The sequence below is a fragment of the Tiliqua scincoides genome, chromosome 1 (genome assembly GCF_035046505.1).
Source record: "Tiliqua scincoides isolate rTilSci1 chromosome 1, rTilSci1.hap2, whole genome shotgun sequence".
Taxonomy (NCBI): Eukaryota; Metazoa; Chordata; class Lepidosauria; order Squamata; family Scincidae; genus Tiliqua; species Tiliqua scincoides.
Window position 1 is genome coordinate 287,527,960 of NC_089821.1, and position 20,541 is coordinate 287,548,500.

At 44.8% G+C, this 20,541-nt stretch overlaps 1 protein-coding gene and 1 pseudogene across 13 annotated transcripts in view; one reads left to right on the plus strand and one right to left on the minus strand.

The window, feature by feature from the left end:
* The window catches only part of NRXN3 (neurexin 3), a 1,424,661-nt gene that overhangs the window by 1,203,823 nt on the left and 200,297 nt on the right, over window positions 1-20,541 (plus strand). For all 13 annotated transcript variants that reach the window (XM_066627886.1, XM_066627867.1, XM_066627878.1 and 10 more), the window contains one exon: window positions 18,159-18,330. In XM_066627886.1, the coding sequence (XP_066483983.1) occupies window positions 18,159-18,330 (172 nt within the window). The remainder of the gene's footprint in view (window positions 1-18,158; window positions 18,331-20,541) is intronic.
* On the minus strand, window positions 11,314-11,435 carry LOC136637362 (5S ribosomal RNA; annotated as a pseudogene).

A 20,541-nucleotide genomic window follows, 5' to 3' on the forward strand; every position in this document is an offset into this window, starting at 1 on the left:
TTCCTTCTTTGCCTCTTAGCCTCAGACTGTTGGCAAAGTGTCTCTTCAAACTGGGAAAGGCCATGCTGCACAGCCTGCCTCCAAGCGGGCCGCTCAGAGGCCAGGGTTTCCCACTTGTTGAGGTCCATCCCTAAGGCCTTCAGATCCCTCTTGCAGATGTCCTTGTATCGCAGATGTGGTCTACCTGTAGGGCGCTTTCCTTGCACGAGTTCTCCATAGAGGAGATCCTTTGGGATCCGGCCATCATCCATTCTCACGACATGACCAAGCCAACGCAGGCGTCTCTGTTTCAGCAGTGAATACATGCTAGGGATTCCAGCACGTTCCAGGACTGTGTTGTTTGGAACTTTGTCCTGCCAGGTGATGCCAAGGATGCGTTGGAGGCAGCGCATGTGGAAAGCGCTCAGTTTCCTCTCCTGTTGTGAGCGAAGAGTCCATGACTCGCTGCAGTACAGAAGTGTACTCAGGACGCAAGCTCTGTAGACCTGGATCTTGGTTTGTTCCGTCAGCTTCCTGCTTGACCAGACTCTCTTTGTGAGTCTGGAAAACGTGGTAGCTGCTTTACCGATGCGCTTGTTTAGCTCGGTATCGAGAGAATGAGTGTCGGAGATCGTTGAGCCAAGGTACACAAAGTCATGGACAACCTCCAGTTCATGCTCAGAAATTGTAATGCAGGGAGGTGAGTCCACATCCTGAACCATGACCTGTGTTTTCTTCAGGCTGATTGTCAGTCCAAAATCATGGCAGGCCTTGCTAAAACGATCCATGAGCTGCTGGAGATCTTTGGCAGAGTGGGTAGTGACAGCTGCATCGTCGGCAAAGAGGAAGTCACGCAGACATTTCAGCTGGACTTTGGATTTTGCTCTCAGTCTGGAGAGGTTGAAGAGCTTTCCGTCTGATCTGGTCCGGAGATAGATGCCTTCTGTTGCAGTTCCAAAGGCCTGCTTCAGCAGGACAGCGAAGAAAATCCCAAACAAGGTTGGTGCAAGAACACAGCCCTGCTTCACTCCACTTCGGATGTCAAAAGGGTCTGATGTGGAGCCATCGAAGACAACAGTGCCCTTCATGTCCTTGTGGAAAGATCTGATGATGCTGAGGAGCCTAGGTGGACATCCAATCTTGGGGAGAATCTTGAAGAGGCCGTCTCTGCTGACCAGGTCGAAAGCCTTTGTGAGATCTATGAAGGCTATAAAGAGTGGCTGTCGTTGTTCCCTGCATTTCTCCTGCAGTTGTCTAAGGGAGAATACCATATCAGTGGTGGACCTGTTGGCTCGGAATCCACACTGCGATTCTGGATAGACGCTCTCTGCAAGTACCTGGAGCCTCTTTAGTACAACTCGGGCAAACAGCTTTCCTACAACACTAAGGAGAGAGATGCCGCGGTAGTTGTTGCAGTCACCCCTGTCACCTTTGTTCTTGTACAGCGTGATGATGTTTGCATCCCTCATGTCTTGAGGTACTCCACCTTCTCTCCAGCAGAGACAGAGGATTTCATGCAGCTCAGTGACGATGATCTCTTTGCAGCATTTTAGGACTTCAGCAGGGATGCTGTCTTTTCCAGGTGCTTTGCCAAAGGCAAGGGAGTCCAGGGCCACGTGAAGTTCTTCTAGGGTTGGTTCACTGTCAAGCTCTTCCAGCACAGGCAGGCACTCAATGTTGTTCAGTGCTTCTTCGGTGACTACATTTTCTCTGGAATATAGCTCAGAGTAGTGCTGCACCCAGCGTTCCATCTGCTGCGCCCGATCCTGGATGACCTCGCCTGTGGCAGACTTCAGAGGGGCAATTTTCCTCTGTGTTGGACCTAGGGCCTGCTTGATACCATCATACATCCCCTTGATGTTGCCCGTGTCAGCTGCTATCTGTATCTCGGAACAGAGCTGGAGCCAGTAGTCGTTAGCGCATCTCCTGGCAGTCTGTTGGACTTTGCTGCGAGCAGTTCGGAGGACCTGCAGGTTGCGCTCACTGGGACAGGCCTTGTATGCTGCTTGAGCTCTCCTCTTTTCCTCAATGACTGGTGTCAACTCCTCAGAGTGGGCTTCAAACCAGTCTGCCGCCTTGTTGGTCTTCTTGCCGAATATGGACAAGGCAGTGTTGTAAACGGTATTCTTGAAATGTTCCCATCTGTTGGATGCGTTTGCGTCGGCCGGGCCTGGAAGAGATTCCTCAAGCGCTTGTGCAAATTCCTCCACTTTTCTCTGATCCCGGGTCTTGCTGGTATCAATGCGAGGTCTTCCTTCCTTTTTCGTGTGATACAGTCGCTTTGTTTGCAGTTTCACTCTGCTGCACACCAGGGAGTGGTCAGTGTCGCAGGCAGCACCATGATAACTGCGTGTGATCTTGATGCTGGGAAGGCTGGAGCATCTGGTGAGGATCAGGTCGAGCTGGTGCCAGTGCTTTGATCTTGGATGTCTCCAAGAGACTCTATGTTGGGGCTTTGTGTTGAAGAACGTGTTGCTGACACAGAGACCGTGATGACAGCAAAACTCTAGCAGGCGTTGGCCATTTTCGTTCATCCTCCCAGTGCCAAACTGACCTAAGCAAGTGGGCCATGAACTGTTATCAGCACCAACTCTAGCATTGAAATCGCCGAGGATGAAAAATGGCTCTTTTACAGGGATTTACATGGCTCTTTTACAGGGATTTACAGGGATTTACAGGGATTTACATCATTACTACTGCATGATTCAGGATACTGGAATAGTTCAGGGGTTGGTCCTGGCACTTGAAAATCTAATGCTAAAACGCTCATTTTGGACTTGATTTATGCAGTGGCCTTGGCCATGTGCTGATTTCTTAGATGTACAATCTGTTCCATGATTGGAATGAACATACTTTCAAACCATAGGATTGTGTGGCAACAGTTCCGAAGCGCTCCAAGGGTGAGAGCACCGTTGTTATTAGCGATTATAACTCATTACCCTTTCTGTGCTTGAGAAATCAACCCTTGGAGTTTCATAATCAGGTGTGGGTTATTCGTTAGCATTCAGATGCAGAAAGTGTTTGCCTCACTGCATTCCTCACATTTCAGCAAAAATAGAAAGTGTGGCTGTTCCAGAATTTTTTTTTTTAATGTGATTTAGATTGTATTCCTGTTAACCCTGAACTGAGAATAAGCACCACTGAACATGGTGGACTTACTTCTGAGTAAGCATGTATAGGCTTACATTTTAGAAACGCATTAAAACCAAACTGCTAATTATTTGCTGTGTGATCTTTAGTAAGCCCTGGCAGTTATTACCTGGGCAACAGGGGATAGATCATAGCTCGGTGGAAGAGTACATGTTTTTTTATTAACAGTATTTATATACCGCTTTTCAACTAAAAGTTCACAAAGCGGTTTACAGAGAAAAATTTAATAGCTAAATGGCTCCCTGTCCCAAAAGGGCTCACAATCTAAAAAGATGCAAAAGAATACCAGCAGACAGCCACTAGAACAGACACTGCTGGGGTGAGATGGGCCAGTTACTCTCCCCCTGCTAAAAAAAGGAGCACCCACTTGAAAAAGTGCCTCTTACCCAATTAGCAGGGGTAAATGTTTTGCATGTAGATAGTCCCAAGTGCAATCTCTAGGATTTGCAGATAGGGCGGAGAGAAAAAAAATCAGTCTGAATATCCCTGGAGAGCTGCTGTCAGTCAATGTCAACACTACTGAGCTGGATGACCCAATGGTTTGACTGAGTACAGTATAAAGGTGATATTTGCAGTACTAGACTGAACACCATTTTAGTTCAATGGAAGAGATCTGTTGTGGGCCCTAGCTATATGCGGTAACCTAGCCCTATGCTATGAACCTGACTCAGAATGGCATATAAAACAGCTAGAGTCACCTAACTAAGGGCAATATAAGATTTTTAGAGAGGGGATTTAGAACTTGCACAGTTCTAAACAGTTCTTTCAGTTCTAACAGTTCTTTCTTGCACAAAAAGGGGCTGTAGTTCAGTGGCAGAGGACCTGATTTGCATGCCGAAGGTTCCAGGTTCCATCCCTGGTATCTCCACCTAGGGCAGAGGAAAAATTGCACTCTGAACCCCTGGAGAGCCACTGCCAGTCAATGTTGGCATGATGATGAGTACTAGATGAGCCAAAGGCCAGACTCGGTTTAAGGCAGCTTCTTGTGTTTTTTAAAAAATTGAGTTTTGATGTGAAATGAAGCTGGTCTAGGGAAGCAAATAATCTGCTGCTTAATGATTTAGTGAAAAAAACTGTAACACTGTGGCAAGGCCATTCCAAAACCTCTTGGCATCTGCGACAGTGTCCCAAATGCCAATTTTCCACTTGAATGGTGGGTAGTTTGATTCAATGAGTGGGCTCACACGAACAGGTCAGACAATTTTATTGCAGGACAAACTTACCACAGGTGAGCATCCCCTGAGAGTGGCATCAGATGGGACACTGGCCAACAGCCCCACCCTTTAAAGGGTGCCCCTGGCTGGGCTGATCCCTGAATTTTCCATATCAGGCTATTGCTATCCCCCCAATGCATCATCACAGGTTAGGTGGAGGGTACCATGGGAGTCACAGTGCCAAGGTTTGGCTAAGAACCCCCAGCTCTGCCTGTCCATCACCATCAACCGCTCATTTGTATTTACTACTCGGATGTGAGAAAGTATACTCCATGTGTGATGGAATTTCAAGTAACATTTCTTAGGCAGGCATTTTTTTTTCTTTCCCAAATTGTGTGGGTGTGGCAGAAAGAGTTGGAGACGAAGAAAGAGAAATTATCCCTGCGTACTTTAGATCTTTGCATGCAGAAGCAGATACAAACTATCTCTTTCTGATTCTTGGTGTGGTACGACAGTCCAAATCCAGATGATGCCACCGTTTGACCTCTGGATTTTTTTGTCTTTCCCTCCCAAAGTACTCAGACCATGAGGCCAGCAGCTGGGACAGCGGATTTGAAAAACTGGCATGCCATTCGTGTGTGGCATTTAGTAAGTGCTTGACCTTAGCCAGCCCAGCCTCGCCAGATGCCACATCTTCTGCCAGCAAGCTGCTCCAGATTTCTACACAGAAATGGAAGCTGTAGGGCAGCATTTTCCTGTTGTTCCCATTGCCAGCACAGACCTCAGCAGTGAATATTAGGAACTGAACTGGGGCCTCCAGCAAAGAGAAAAGGCATTGAGGATGAGGGAGGTGAACAAGCCAACGTGTTAGACAAGCTTGTCACCTATATTACTATCCTCTTTGCACTTCCCCCTGCAATCTGTCTTCTCTGGCTCTCCCCCGTCCTAGTCTTGTGCTCTTGCCAGCATATGTTGCCATTCCTATCCTTCACTTGCATGGCATGGGACTGTGAGCTAGTTAAAGCCATTCATCACTCTTATCTCCCCTCTCTCTCTCTCTCTTTGAATTTCATGCCAATGACCTGATCTACTTTAAATGAGTTCTTTCAGTCAACTGGGCAGGCAGGACAGCTTGACAGTCAGAGGCTGGAGGTGATGGTGAGCCACATTATAGTCACTCCGACAAGGTCAAAAACGGCCGCTTTTGTTTCTCTGGCTCTTTGAAAAATGTCCAACCTTCTACAATTCAAACTCTGTTAATGTAGTATACTATGGGGCTTGCGCTTGGGACCTGCTGTATCCAAAATATGGATTTGCCCACTGCTTTTGTGTCCAAACCTAGCAGTGGGCCAACCGACATGGAAAAAGGCAGGCCTGGTGTGGATTCCTCCACCCCCTCCTAGAAATAGGACATTGGGAACAATCCTCCTTAATTGTTCAAAGTCATTCTCATTTGAGATTGACTTTTCTCTGACCCTCGCTTGGGAGAACTTTACAGGCAACCCCAGCTCCCCATACTTTGCTTTGCTGTCCGTGTAGCCTTAACCACGTATGTTGGCTATGCAAGAGGATTGCTTTTTTTGTTGTTTTGTTTTTACATATTGATGGTTCATCGTTCAATATATGTTGGTGAGAAAGTCTGATGTGCCTGTAGTTTGTTTCTCATTGGTACTCTTTTTGTTTGTTCTTATATGTTGTGCTTTTAAAAATGTCATGAAGTTGCAGACTGCCCTGGGCATGTTCCCAAGATGGAATGGTGGCATGCAAGTTTTGATGACGATGACGATATCCAGAAAGACGCTGTTAAGTTCTCTGTTCCTTCTCAGAGCAGAACTTGAGTCCTTTCTTTGTGAATAGCAATGATTGATCTATTTGCTGTGCTGAAATGGGTTAATTATATACCAGGATAGTTCATGTTACTGTCCTTTTCTTCGTAAATTGTTCTCGTCAATCACCAGACTATTTCTGTTGATTTTTCTCAGACCCCCGTCCAGCTTGTCAATATCTGCCTGCTAATGAATGTCCAGCAGTGAGTGCAATATCCCAGCTGTGGTCCTGCTGAATCACACTGAGGGCCTATTAAGTCCTTTTTTTTCTGCTGTAGAATTCTGTGGAGTATGCATTATATAATTTGCAATCAGTTACATAGTTCAATACATTTTTATTTATTTATTTATTTATTTATTTATTTATTAACACACACAAACATATAACATACATTTAGGAGTGCTAAATACCATATACCATTACTAATTAATCATACTATATCTCCTAATCTACTTACTCATCTATTTCTACCTCTTATTGATCTATCCATTTATTTATATAATATACAATAAATTTTCCCTAATGCCCTATGCTTATGCACTTTCTAATATGCACTTAGAAAATTGAAGCGTAAACTAACTTCAATTGCTCATTAATATTAAAACAAAATAATCTAATTACCAAAATTATCACCTTGGCTATTTCAGCTCCAATCTAATTCTCCAATCTAATTACACTTTTTTTTCTTTGACATAATAACCACATATAAAACCATTTTTCCACACATTTACATTTCCAGCTATATATTTTTAATACATTCTAATTCATATTTATCAATTTCATACATATTCTTTTTTTTTCTTTCTTCAAATAAATTTGGATCATTGTTATTAGCTGAATAAATCCTCCAATTTTCTTTAACCCTCAGATTACCCCTCAGGTTCTTTTTCTTTCTTTCTTACAATTTTTTCTCCTGTAATATCTTTAATAATTTATCTCTATAACAGAATCTGATAAATCCACACTTTCTTATATAGGGTGTGTTCATTCTTCCAGTTAACTGGGATATATTTTCTCCTTCTTGTTCCAACAAATTTTGTGATTTGTGCACTCCTGTTACTCTGTCCATCTTATCTTTCTTAATCTCCACCAGTGCCTCTTCTTCATCCTGTTGATCATCCTGTTCATTTTCCTCCTTGTCTGCTTTTTCACTCCCTTGTTTATCTTCTGCTTGTTTCTTCACATCTTCCAATTGTTCCTTACAGACATCTATCTTTGGGAAAGAGTCTCCAGACTGGCTTGAATCTGCGAGGACCAATTCAGCTGTTGTTGCTCCATAACAAGCAATCTCTCCATATTAATCAAGATTTTCTGTATCCACATTTCTGGAACAGAGTCCATTTTGCAATTTCTCTCTAGTCCACTAGATGTCCGCAACGTATTATTCTCCTCACTTCCACCACTCCACCATGTCATTAGTACTCTGCCATCTGCATTCCTTACATACCTCTTGCAGATAACAGTCCAGTGCGGTTAACGAAGAGAAAAACAAAATGAAAGAAAACAGTCTCACCATCTCTGGTGCAGAGAAAACAAAGCTCTTTCAAATCTAATGAGAATTATATTTATATCCAATTATGTCCAAGAATAATTCTGGATTTTAGTTCATACCCAAGTTATAGTTGTAATTATAATCCACCACCAATTTATTCCACGACAGAGAAAAAGAGCACTTTCAACCTCCTTAAAAAGTCTCTCGTTAATGCCTCCAATATATTCAGGGCTTTTAGCCAAATCAGAGCCGGGGACAATATTAACACTTGCTTATCTTAAATTTCCAGCTTAAACTTTACACTTCACGCTTTTTTCCTTCCACATGGCATCTCAGCACGGAGCCTGCAGCTTGATTGCAGATCACTGCACCTCCCCCAATACGGTCACAAACAGTTAAAAGCCCCCCCCCATGATGGATCTCCTCCCTGTGAGCAGGGCAGTGCCCCAGAAAGTGGCATGGTGATGCACCATTGCCCTGCCACTTCTGGGTTTTGGGCTATAACTTTTGATAGAAAAGAGATATTTCAATGTTGCATTGCATTCCGTATGAAATTTTGCATCGAATTATATACAGGTGCAACCACTGATTTTTTATCTGCGGATTTGTCTCAAATCCCCCCCTTCAGACTGAGAAAAAATTCCCCCCCTTCAGACTGAGATGGTGCAGGCTCTCCATGCTCCAGCCTATAGAAACAAAACAGCCCAGCAAGCAAGTCTTCCCAGCAAGCCAAAGCAGAATGGGGTGGGGGGAACTGAAAGTTGCACACACCTTTGCCTCCTTTGCCCTGCACTGGCTTCTCGATCTTCTTTCCAGGCAGCCCAAAACACTGCAAAAGGCTCCGCCTTACACAGGCAGGGAAATAGCCCTGGGGCCATGGAAGAGGCTCCCCTTTCGAAGGAACAGTAAGACTCCTGGAGCCCCTGAACCAGCCAAGGCTGAAGAGGGGCGGAAAACCTCTGTAGCCAGAGCATGTGCAGCAAGGTGGAATGCTCTGTCTCTCTCTCTCACTCACTCTCTCTCTCTCTCTCTCTCACACACACACACAGGTGTGGGTAGCAACAGAGGGGATTGCTTTAAAAAACCCAGGGAGTGTTTGCCCAATCCCCCCCCCAGACTGAGATGGTGCAGGCTCTCCTGCTCCAACTGACACAGACAAAACAGCCCAGCAAGCAAGTCTTCCTAGCAAGCCAAAGCAGGAGATTTAGGCTACAATCCAATCCATACTTTCCTGGGAGTAAGCCCCATTGACTACAATGGGACTTACTTCTGAGTAGAAACGCATAGGACTGGACTCTTAAAAGCTCAGCATCCCACCTGTGAAAGAATCGGGGACAGCTGGCAATGGAGCAGGCTGAGTACAGAGTGGAGGAGGGGCGGAGGGGGGGGCAAAGGAGCAGAGGGGAGGGGATTGATAACAGCTGCCTTAGTTTCCTTCCAGCCCCAAGTGTCAGACTGCAGTGTATTTGCTTAACTCTATGGAATTTAGCACAACCCGTTTTTTTCTTAATCTCGCTGGGTCACGGAATGGAATTCAAGCTTATAAATAGGCTTCACCCATTTAACATGATGGTACTATTCAAAATTACCAAGATTTTTAAAATTCTGGCCAGTACTGGTGTCACCCCCCCATGCATGTCACCCGGTGCCTGCATCCCCCTAGCGAGGCCACTGTGTCTCAGTACTCTTCCATTTAACAATTTAGTCTCTGCATGTATTTAACAAAACAAAACACTAGAACACCAGGGAAGATTAGAACGTTTCTCCCTAGCTTTCTATAGGTGTGGATTTTTATATGGGGGAACATTCACATGTGAGATGCACACAAACACACCTCCAAACAAAGTAATACTATCCAGCAAGAATTTCATAGTATCATTCAGCTGAACTTGTAGCTCAGCAGTTAGTATGAGAAAGACTACACAGTCATCTCCAGCATTGCCATTAATATTTCTTATATCAATGGGATATCTCAAGTGAAAGGCACAAGTTCACCCAGTGAATGCCTCATCAAGCTAGGATTAGAGACCACACATCTTCTGTTCCAGTCTGAACACTCTTACAGGGAAGGTAGCTCTCTGCCTCAGAACTGTAGGCTGCTGACTCAGCCTCCAGTTGCCAGCCACATGAAATGAAGGCAGACTCTTGCATAGGGTAGGATACAAGGGGCTTCAGAGAACCTTTTTTCTCAGAGCGTGCAACTGCAGTGGCATTTGTCGGTAGTGAAGATTATGGATTGAAGCCTTCTGCTGCTAGAAATGCAGAGATCTGATTTAGTCTTGAGGTCTCTGCAGTTAAACATGATACCTCTTGGATTTTTCATGCTTTCTACTAGACTAGGAAGAAGTAAATCTCAGTTTGTGGAGAACGTTTATGCAAATAAAGCTCATAAAGCATCTTTAAGTAATTTCCTGCTATAAACAATCCATTGCATAAACATTTCAGTTTAGCAGAACTTTTCTCATAGGAAACACTCAGTTAACCAGCAACTAATTTCTGAGTTGCCACTAACATTTTGTCCAAATGGAATCTTAGATAGTAACTTTTTTTCAAACATCTGAGGAATTGGAAGGGGAGTCGAGGAAAATTATGAGATTTTCCCTAAAAACTTGTTGACAAGTTTTGCCTAAAGAAAAATCTAAAGTACATTTTGATATTTCTCCTCAGGTGAAACATTTTTAGAATTTTGATGGACTCTCAAAACAGTTTCCAAAAAAGGACTAGTGACATTCTGGAGCAGGTTTTCATGGAACCCTAGGACCATGAGATTCTAGCTAACTTGTTGCTTCACTATCACACTTCAGACTTTACGTTAGTGAGCTTGTCTTGGGCTAGCTTATAGGATGGGCAGCACAATGTTTAAAAAGTGAAATTTCGGGGTTCTTCCCCAAAATAAAAATCTGATCATCTTCAAAGAGAGCCAAATAAGTTTCTACAAGACCAGTAAAATTCATCAGTGTAGTTCTGCCTATCCCTAGTTTCATGCAACAGGCCTAAGGCTGCAACACTATGCATTCTTGTCAGGCCTTTGGCATCCCAGGCCCTGAATTATTGTAAGCCAGGATGTGGCAGGAGGGGCCTTGATGTCCAGGCCTTGTGTGAAATGCAATAAAGGAACAGCAGAACTATAGGTGTGTGTGATTAGCAATCAACTGCACCTGTGTTAGGTGGGAGACATGTGACCTGGGAAGATGTGTGCAGAGTCACGTAGGCTATGGTGGAGTGGTGCAATGCACAACTGGACAGCCAATCAGAAAGGGTCACAAGACTGTCTTGTGACTATGAGGTCGCCCTATCTGATTGGCTGGCCCTGGTATATATGGGGGCAAGAGCAGACACCAAATGTGGGTTGCTGTAGTGGAGTTTCTGCGTGTTGTGCTGCTGATTTGTTCTGTGACTTGGACTGCTTGTCATGACTGTGCCTCTCTGTACCCCTGACTTCTGGACCGTTTGATTGACTACTCTTCTGCCTGCTCCTTTACCAATACATGTTTCTACAACAAACAAGCCTGTGTCTGCTCCTTTGGCTCTGTTTGGGATTGCCTGCTTCTTGTGCTGTCTCCCTACACTCCCGTGCCACTCTGCTATCGGGAAAGCAAGGGCCATCCTCCTCTGCTGCCCTGACAATACTGGGAGTAAGTCATATAACTCAGTGGGATGTACTTCTGAGTGGTTGGTTGGCAACCTTCAGTCTCAAAAGACTATGGTATAAGCCTACAGCACCCGGTATTCCCAGGCGGTCTCCCATCCAAGTACTAACCAGGCCTGACCCTGCTTAGCTTCCGAGATCAGATGAGATCAGGCATGTGCAGACATAGACTAATATTATAAGCCTGGGGTTCCCAAAGTGTGTGTCACAATGCCTTAGGGCATCAAAACACATCACAAGCATGTTGCAGGATGTCCCTGGTCGCCCCTCCTACCTGATTCCCTAGGCGCCACCACCTTTGGTAATCTTGTGAGGTTTGAGCATCACCATCTTGGTTCTCACAAAATATTGCGAGGTTTGGGGGCCACCATCTTGAATCTTGCGAGATTTTGCAAGATCCAAGATGGCGGCCCTCAGCTGAGCTGAGAAAAAGAGGGTGCAGGGGCATTGTGACCCAGATAAGATTGGGAAACATTGCTGTAAGCAGTTAATGTCAGAAATCATGCATGTTAGTATCTATTCTTACAAATAATGTTGTTCATTATAGTAAAATATGCCTGTGCTATATCCTTAACAGCTCTAACCACTGGAAGATACTGTGACAGCCTTTTATATCGTTTCTTATAGTTCGTATAAGTGGTTGATAAAATATATTGTTCATTTTCCCCATTTCCTTGCATTTGGGAAATAGTAATGAGTCTTTCATAAATGGAGCCTTTACCAGCTGTTTGAAAACAGCTGTTTTTATTCTAACATCATATGACCTTCAGTGGTTTTGAGCCTGCTGTTTTTTTTGTCAGAGTTTACCAACTTCTAGTACATTTATGCTGATGAAGAATAAATATGGCATGAAGGGATTTCCTCGGAAGAATGTGATTGGCCAATGAGATTGTCTTCATGTCTGAGATGAAGACAATCAAGCTGTTCACTCGGCTTCAGCTCTCAGAAATGAGTTCAGGGACTTGAAGCAAAGGATTTCACAGCTGCTGCAGAAACCAAATAAATGCGGGAAGCTGAGCCTACATTTTTACCCTGGTTCATTATTGACAGTGCTGCTGGGAATCCACTGCTGGCACGAGCATTGTAATGTTGCTACTGGTGATACTGATCAGATGGTGATGGAGGATGTGACTGGGGTAAATCTTGTTCCACTTTTGCCTCTCTTACAGTAGTTTATGCTCCTCACAGAAATCCACTAAATGTTTATCCAAGATTGGTTGCCCCATCCTTTATGAGAAATGGGCCAGCCCATCCATGAGGCCTGATGAAGCACTTTGAGTGGTGAGCTGACTGGGATGCCCCTGTGCAACCTGTTGCCCCCTCCAATCAGTTCCATTAGCCTCTTCCTGGCCACTCACTTGCTGTCACAGCTTATTGAGAGAGAGAGAGAGAGAGAGAGAGAGAGAGAGCAGCAGCAGCAGCTGGCAAAGAGAAGGAAGTGTACATCCTCAACCAGGTTGCATCTCTTGGCTTGCTGTGTTGTCTTACTGGCTCTCACATCCAAGCCCTCAAGAAAACAAGTGAGGGTGGAGATAGGAAGGGAATCCTGCTGAGAGAGTGCTCTCGACTGGAATACTGCTGCATCCCCTTGCTGCCTCTCTTGCTTGGGGAAATATTCCCCAAGGTGGGAGCTGTACCGAGAATGCTCAATGTCAATCGTTCTCTTACTCAGGGTTAAGTCTCAGTGACATGGGGGGGGGGGGTCTGCTCTGACCAGATAAATAGCTGGCACAGGTCCGTGTGAACCTGTGCCACAAGATCAGTCAGGGAAGGGGTTAAGATTCTGCTCCGCTGCTGCCAAACCCTTCCTTCCCAGACCTGATCTGCCCTCTCCCATCCCTGTCAGTGTCCCATTCTGCCTGCCCCATCTTGTCTTTGCCTCATTTGGCCTCCCACACCCATATTCCACCATCCCACCACTGCTTTCCATCTTCCCCACCACTTTACCTTTGGTTGCAGGCTGCTCCGGATGTGGTGAAGCAGGTGGGAAGTCTCTGGCTTTCCTTTCAGTGTCCAGGCAGCACACTCTCTTTAGGATTGGGCCAAAACACCAGGAAGCCATTTTGTGAAGCATGTTTTGGATGTGGGCTGGCCTACTAAAGATACCATTCCAGCGAATACGCTTCACAAAGAGGGCCAACACCCAGTTCAATCCAAGAACTTATGTATGAAAATGGAAAGGGAGGAGAATTAAAGAGCATTTCAATTGCTTTTATAATAAGACTTTTGAACTAATAAGAACCTCTTCCAAGGGATTAGCAGTGTCATTATTTTAAGGGCAGAGGTTGAGTTATATAAGCAAAATGACTATTCTCATCTTAGAAATGCAAGGAAGTGGGAGTGTACATGCAGATGTGGGTGATCAGAGCTCTGAAACATGAAGTTGCTTCTTTATATAGCTGCAAAAAGCCTTGAATCCTGCAAGATTGAGCAGTGCATTGTCTTCCATTAGGGTAGGGCAAGAATTTTTTTTTTTTTTCTTGCATATGGGATAAACATGTTGAAACCAGAAAACAAGGAAGGGAGGATGGAGTCTATTTAGTTGTGTTTAAGGTCTTAGTGATAGCACAGTAAAAGGATTTGTGAACAACGCTTGTTGGTTTCTGAGATTTTATCTTCTTCCTTCCCCGCAAAGAGTCTGCTTGCATGTCTATAAAGTCAAAGCTTCTTAGTTTAATTCCTTCTAATATGTTCTCCCAATCGAAGCACATTCTATCCATACTCTGGTTTCTCTTCAGATCTTATAAATCTTTCGCCTTTTACTAAACCCACATCCTATTCTTAAAATCCTGTGGCACAACCAGGGCATCATTCATATTATTTGAAAATGTCAGCACAGATTGAAATCAGCCATAAAAGTTGGTATGAGTTGTAAAAGGCCTATGGATGGCCTATATTCTCTAGTACAGTTCAAAGCGTCCTGCTGCTGGACCCTAGGGTTCATTGCAGTAACATCAAAGTACCAGTTGCTCATGAGCAGATGCAACAGGATTCCCTCCCAGTATGTAGCAGCGCTGTGTGCACATTCCTCAGTGCATTCCGTTTCCTTCTGTCAGAACTCATGTAAGTTATTCTGGCTGTCAAAGCTGGCTGTTTCATTGATGCCCAACGTGCTGTTGTTCTCTCTGATCCTTGAAAGCTTACATATTGAGGAAGTAACTGTGAAGGGGGGCTCAGAGCCTGATCCTGACAGGCTTGCACCAGCCCACCGCCATGGCGCACTATTGCAAATGTGCCATAAGGCACATCTGTGACAGTTAGTGCTAGCCCACCAGTTGGAGGCCACTCAGGTGAGCACTGGGCTGTGGAGAGGTGAGTAGAGGGTGTGGGGGAGGCATACTGGGGCAGGGGAAGGGCTGGACCGGTGGAGCTCAGCTCCACCAGATCCATAGGCCCACGTTGGGCCTCCTGGTCCAACACAGGGCTGCTTTCCTCTGTGCTAGCTAAATAGCCAGTGTGGAGTTGAGTAGCCCCATTGCAGGGATTCTTGCCTTACCCAGGGGAAGGGGATGAATATCCCCTTCCCCTGAGGAGGTGTCAGGAGCTGCCAGTGGCGGCTTGACATCCATAGGATGCAGTGGCAGGCATTTTGGTGCTGCTACAACCCTGGGCACCGGGAGCTCAGGATTAGGCTGTCTGCCTGGCTTGTTTGAGATGATAAAGTGCAGTTGATGCTCATTTTCATGTTACATCTTATATTTCAAATATTTCCATTTTCAAGTTAAAATACAACAGGAAAACAGGTGTGCGATTGTCTAGAAACATTTGCTCTAGGGTCAGCTCTCTCCTGGTTTATGTCAGCCTGTAAAGGTTGTGACTTGCAAAACCAAATGAAGTCCGCCACTATGGCTTTGAGCCTCTCAATTGCCTGTTTTGGCAGTCGCAACAAAACCAGGTTACCGAGCCCCCAGTAAGCCATTAAGAATGTGTGATGGGCTACATTCATCTCTGTTGGTCTCAAGTAGTGCAGGCTGGATTTATCTAGTGATTTTTTTAATCACTTCAGGATACTTGCTGGCAGTGGCATTGCTAGGTGGGTGCAGGGGAGTGGGCCGTACTGGGTGAAGTGCACGGGGGGTTGACACCACTACTCGCCAAATTTTTTTAAAATCTTGGTATTTTTGAATAATACCATTGTGTTATATACCAATGTGTAATTTCATGTCGAATGCAATGAAACAAACCATGTTGAAATATCTCTAGTCTATCAAAAGTTGTAGCCAAAAACACAGCAGGGGTGAAGTTGCATCGCCACACCCACCACCCAGGGTGTTGCCCCTCCCACTGTGTTGGTTCCATCATGGGGCTGATGTGCTAGCCTCCTGCACCAGGTGATGCAAACCCTTGTGACTCCACTGCTTGCTGGGAAGCACTGTGGTCAAGAACAGAGGTACACAACTTAAACCAATTTTACTTTTTAGTTATGTACAGTGGGCTGTGGTGGATTTACCATCCGCAAATCTAAAATATTTGGATGGATTTACCATCCGTGAATCTAAAATATTAAATTCCCCTTGCTTCCTTTCTTCCTCCTGGCTGCCAGCACTGTCCTTTGAAGGTCACTGTATGCAACTTCAGGCTCTGGCTCACTGTCCTTCCCTCTCTGCCTCTCATAGCAATTCACCCAGCAGCCCAGAGTCCCTTTGGCAGGGAAGCAGTCAACCAGCCTGTCACTCCGTCAGGCTGCCTCTGGATCTTACAGCCCATCATTTTAAAATACTGTGCAGTTTAATAGAGACTATGGAGGGAGACTCAGCCCAGCTTGTTTGAGATGATGAAGTAGATGCCTAAGAACATAAGAACAGCCCCACTGGATCAGGCCATAGGCCCATCTAGTCCAACTTCCTGTATCTCACAGCAGCCCACCAAATACCCCAGGGTGCACACCAGATAACAAGAGACCTACATCCTGGTGCCTTCCCTTGCATCTGGCATTCTGACATAGCCCATTTCTAAAATCAGGAGGTTGCACATACACATCATGGCTTGTAACCCGTAAGAGATTTTTCCTCCAGAAACTTGTCCAATTCCCTTTTAAAGGCATCCAGGCCAGATACCATCACCACATCCTGCGGGAAGGAGTTCCACAGACCAAACAAACGCTGAGTAAAGAAATATTTTCTTTTGTCTGTTCTAACTCTCCCAACACTCCCAACACTCCCAACAATTTTAGTGGATGTCCCCTGGTTCTGGTGTTATATGAGAGTGTAAAGAGCATCTCTCTATCCACCCTGTCCATCTCCTGCATAATTTTGAATGTCTCAATCATGTAGACTGAAGAGGCCCAAACACCGTAGCCTTTCCTCATAAGGAAGTGCCCCAGCCCAGTCATCATATTAGTCGCTCTCTTTTGCACCTTTTCCATTTCCACTATGTCCTTATTGAGATGTGGTGACCAGAACTGGACACAATACTCCAGGTGTGGCCTTACCATAGATTTGTACAACGGCATTATAATATTAGCTGTTTTGTTCTGAATACCTTTTCTAATGATCCCAAGCATAGAATTGGCCTTCTTTACTGCTGCCACACATTGGGTCGATTCTTTCATCGAGCTGTCCACCACCATCCCAAGTTCCCTCTCCTGATCTGTCACAGACAGTTCAGAACCCATCAGCCTATATGTGAAGTTTTGATTTTTTGCCCCAATGTGCATGACTTTACACTTACTTACACTGAAACGCATCTGCCATTTTGCTGCCCATTCTGCCAGTTTGGAGAGATCTTTCTGGAGCTCCTCACAATCACTTCTGGTCTTCACCACTCGGAAAAGTTTGGTGTCTTCTGCAAACCTAGCCACCTCACTGCTCAACCCTGTCTCCAGGTCATTTATGAAGAGGTTGAAAAGCACCGGTCTCAGGACAGATCCTTGGGGCACATTGCTTTTCACCTCTCTCCATTGTGAAAATTGCCCATTGTTTCCTGGTCTTCAACCAGGTCTCAATCCAGGAGAGGACCTGCCCTCTAATTCCCTGACTGTGGAGATTTTTCAGTAGCCTTTGGTGAGGGACTGTGTCGAACACCTTCTGAAAGTCCAGATATATAATGTCCATGGGTTCTCCCGCATCCACATGCCTGTTGACCTTTTCAAAGAATTCTAAACGGTTTGTGAGGCAATACTTACCCTTACAGAAGCCATGCTAATTCTCCCTCAGCAAGGCCTGTTCATCTATGTGTTTTGAGATTCTATCTTTGATGAGGCATTCCACCATCTTACCTGGTATAGATGTTAGGTTGACCGGCCTATAGTTTCCTGGGTCCCCCCTCCTTCCCTTTTTAAAAATCGGTGTGACATTTGCTACAATCCTCTAGCACCGTGGCCGTTTTGAGGGACAAGTTGCATATTTTAGTCAAGAGATCTGCAACTTCATTCTTCAATTCCTTAATAACTCTTGGGTGGATGCGATCCTGGCCCGGTGACTTATTGATCTTTAATTTATCAATGAGGTCTGAAACATCTTCTCTTTTAACCTCTATCTGGCATAATTTCTTGGTCAGGAGGGGCTGTACGGGCAGCGGTATCCGCCCAAGGTCTTCTGCCGTGAAGACAGATGCAAAGAACTCATTTAATTTCTCTGCCTATTTTCATGTTTTATATTTCAGCTATGTCCATTTTCAAGTTTATAACAGGAAAACAGGCGTGCAAGTGACTAAACACATTTGCTCTAGAGTCAGCTGTCCTGTGGTTTATCTCAGCCTTATCAATGTTTTTTGGAGATCCATGATGGAGTTCTGGAATCAAATTCCTGTGGATAACAAGAGCCCACTGTAATGAGTGCTGCTACTTTCTATCAATTAGGTGTGGGAGGGACTTCAGCTCAGTGAAGTGTTATTCAACCAAATGTTGATGGAAACGTCTGACTGGCGATCACTCAAAGCTCTTTCTTGTTTGCTCTTTCTTTCACAGGAACAAGGCAAGATTGGTGTAGTCTTCAACATTGGCACAGTGGATATCTCTATCAAAGAAGAGAGCACCCCCGTGAACGATGGCAAATACCATGTAGTGCGCTTCACTAGAAATGGTGGTAATGCTACACTTCAGGTGGACGGCTGGCCAGTGAATGAGCACTACCCTTCAGGTAAATGTCTAAATGAGAAATCTATTTTTTTTTCTCTCTCTCTCTCTCTCTCTCTGGCTTAGACTACTAAACTAGGCTTTAAAGGAAGAACTGCACAGTACATTGGTGAGCAATGAACATAAAATTCCCCGCTCCACTTGCAAAAACAAAGAGTTTGGTTCACTGTAAGAGAGCTGAATTTTACTGGTCATGTTCACCATGATGGAAATTAAGATATTGTTCTCAATGTCTTAAAGAAGAGGTGTGGCATGTACATAAGATGTAAATAGTCACATGGATCACGTGCTGAGTCCTTCTGGGTAAAATCTGATTCTGCAGAGACTGTCAAAATCTTGCACCCCACAATCTGTCTCCTTTGGAGTATTCCTTTAGAATTTTGATGAGAGGTCAGGGAGAAGACTTCAGGATGAGTTGTTATGGACAGCAGACAAAACAATTAGACTTGCTACTTGAGGCTTTTTCTTAGTAAGTGAAAATGGTATGTCGCACTGGAAGGGTGCAAATGATTGCCTACAATATATTGGTATAAAGCTTTATGTTGGCATAAAGGATCATGGGTATCCTGTCTCATAAAAATTTATACTGCTCGGTCTTTTTTTTTTCTTTTTCCTGGGGAAAGCTTCCTGTTAAGATGCTATCCCCAGAAATCCACCCAGCGTTTGGAATTTGATTCCATATGGCAATGTTCAGATGAACATTTCCGTTTTAACTAAATAATCTGCAGGACTGGAAGGTACAACTACTTCATTTGTGTGACTAACAGGACCAGATACCATGCTTTCATATTTAGTCCTCTAGGGTTTGGTGATTTCCCTTCCTGTTAATCTTGTCTTGTGTTGCTCTATATCTTTCCTCCTCCTTTTGCTGAAGACATCTGCTGGATACACTGCCCAACTATACACTGCCCAACTATGCAAATAGAACTATGCCCAACTATACACTGCCCAACTATGCAAATAGAATCAGGAAAGATGGGATGGAAGCAGAAAGTGCACAAATTGCCAGCCATAGGCATTTTCTGCCTGCTGGTGATGTATTTAGATTTTCTATTATTAATTTTGTTCTCCAACTGGCTGGTTGATTAATTGATTGGAACAGCACAGTTAATTGATTTTTTAAAAAGCAGTAATGAGTTGACACCCCTAAAGAAAGAAATTGAGTAATTAGTGAAATCATATCTCTAGTTCATGAACAATAAGTTGATCCGCTGTTTCCAGTATTAACTGTATTCTTCTGCCTCCCTCTGTGTTGTGTTATCATGTTTACAAACCCAGCAGCAGTAGATACAAAAGGCTACAGATTTTTGTAGAAGGCAGTGTCAGCTATTTGGGGAGCTTCATTCTGAATCAGCAAAGGCAGGCTAGGATATGTGTTGTGGAGGTGAGACACATCCAGTGAAATGCAGAGCAGAAGGCAGAAGTCTGTCTTAATGATTTGCACAAAGGGCGCAATCCCAACCTGCACTGGAACAGGCAAGCCAAGAGGCTTGCGTTGTATCCAGCGCAGGATTGTATCCATAAGCGGCTCAGCCTGAGGCAAGGGGAAACTTTTCCCTTTATCCCTGGGTAAGGGCCCCTGTCCCCTATGGGTCTTCTCAGACTTGCACCACCTCTCGAGGTAGCACAAGTTGGAGAAGAGTGGAGCGGCTTCAAACCGCTCCATTCTCCCCGGGAAAGGAGGTTGGGATCCAGCATAACTGCGGGATCCCAGCTCCGCCTCCCATTCCCAGCCCACCCACCCCCAGAGCCGCCCCCCACCCTCCCCCTGTCCAGGAACACCTCCCCCCACTTACCTTTCTTTGTTGGGTTGGCCCAGCTGGGCTGACACAACTTGCGAGGAGGAAGCCAGCACAGAGGCTTGCATCAGCCTCTGCAGGCCTGCACTTCTTTGAGTGCCGGTCCGGCTTCCTCCTGAGGAGGCACAAACATGCCTTACAGCACGTTTGTGACCCTCCTGGGCCGGTGCAAGGGGCTTGCGTCGGCCCATGGGCGCCTTTGGATTGCTCCCAAAGAATCTAATTTGATATTTCTGAGCAATGCTACTAACCTACAGAAATACACTTTTCCCTCCCCCTTTTACTTCACCCACATTGGTCAGTGGATTTTTTTTTTTTTTTTGTTATTTATCATGTTTCAATGCTAGGAGAAGCAAAAATTATAAAAGTGACAAACTGTAGGTCAAATAAGTAGAACTAAATGATTTTTTTCAATT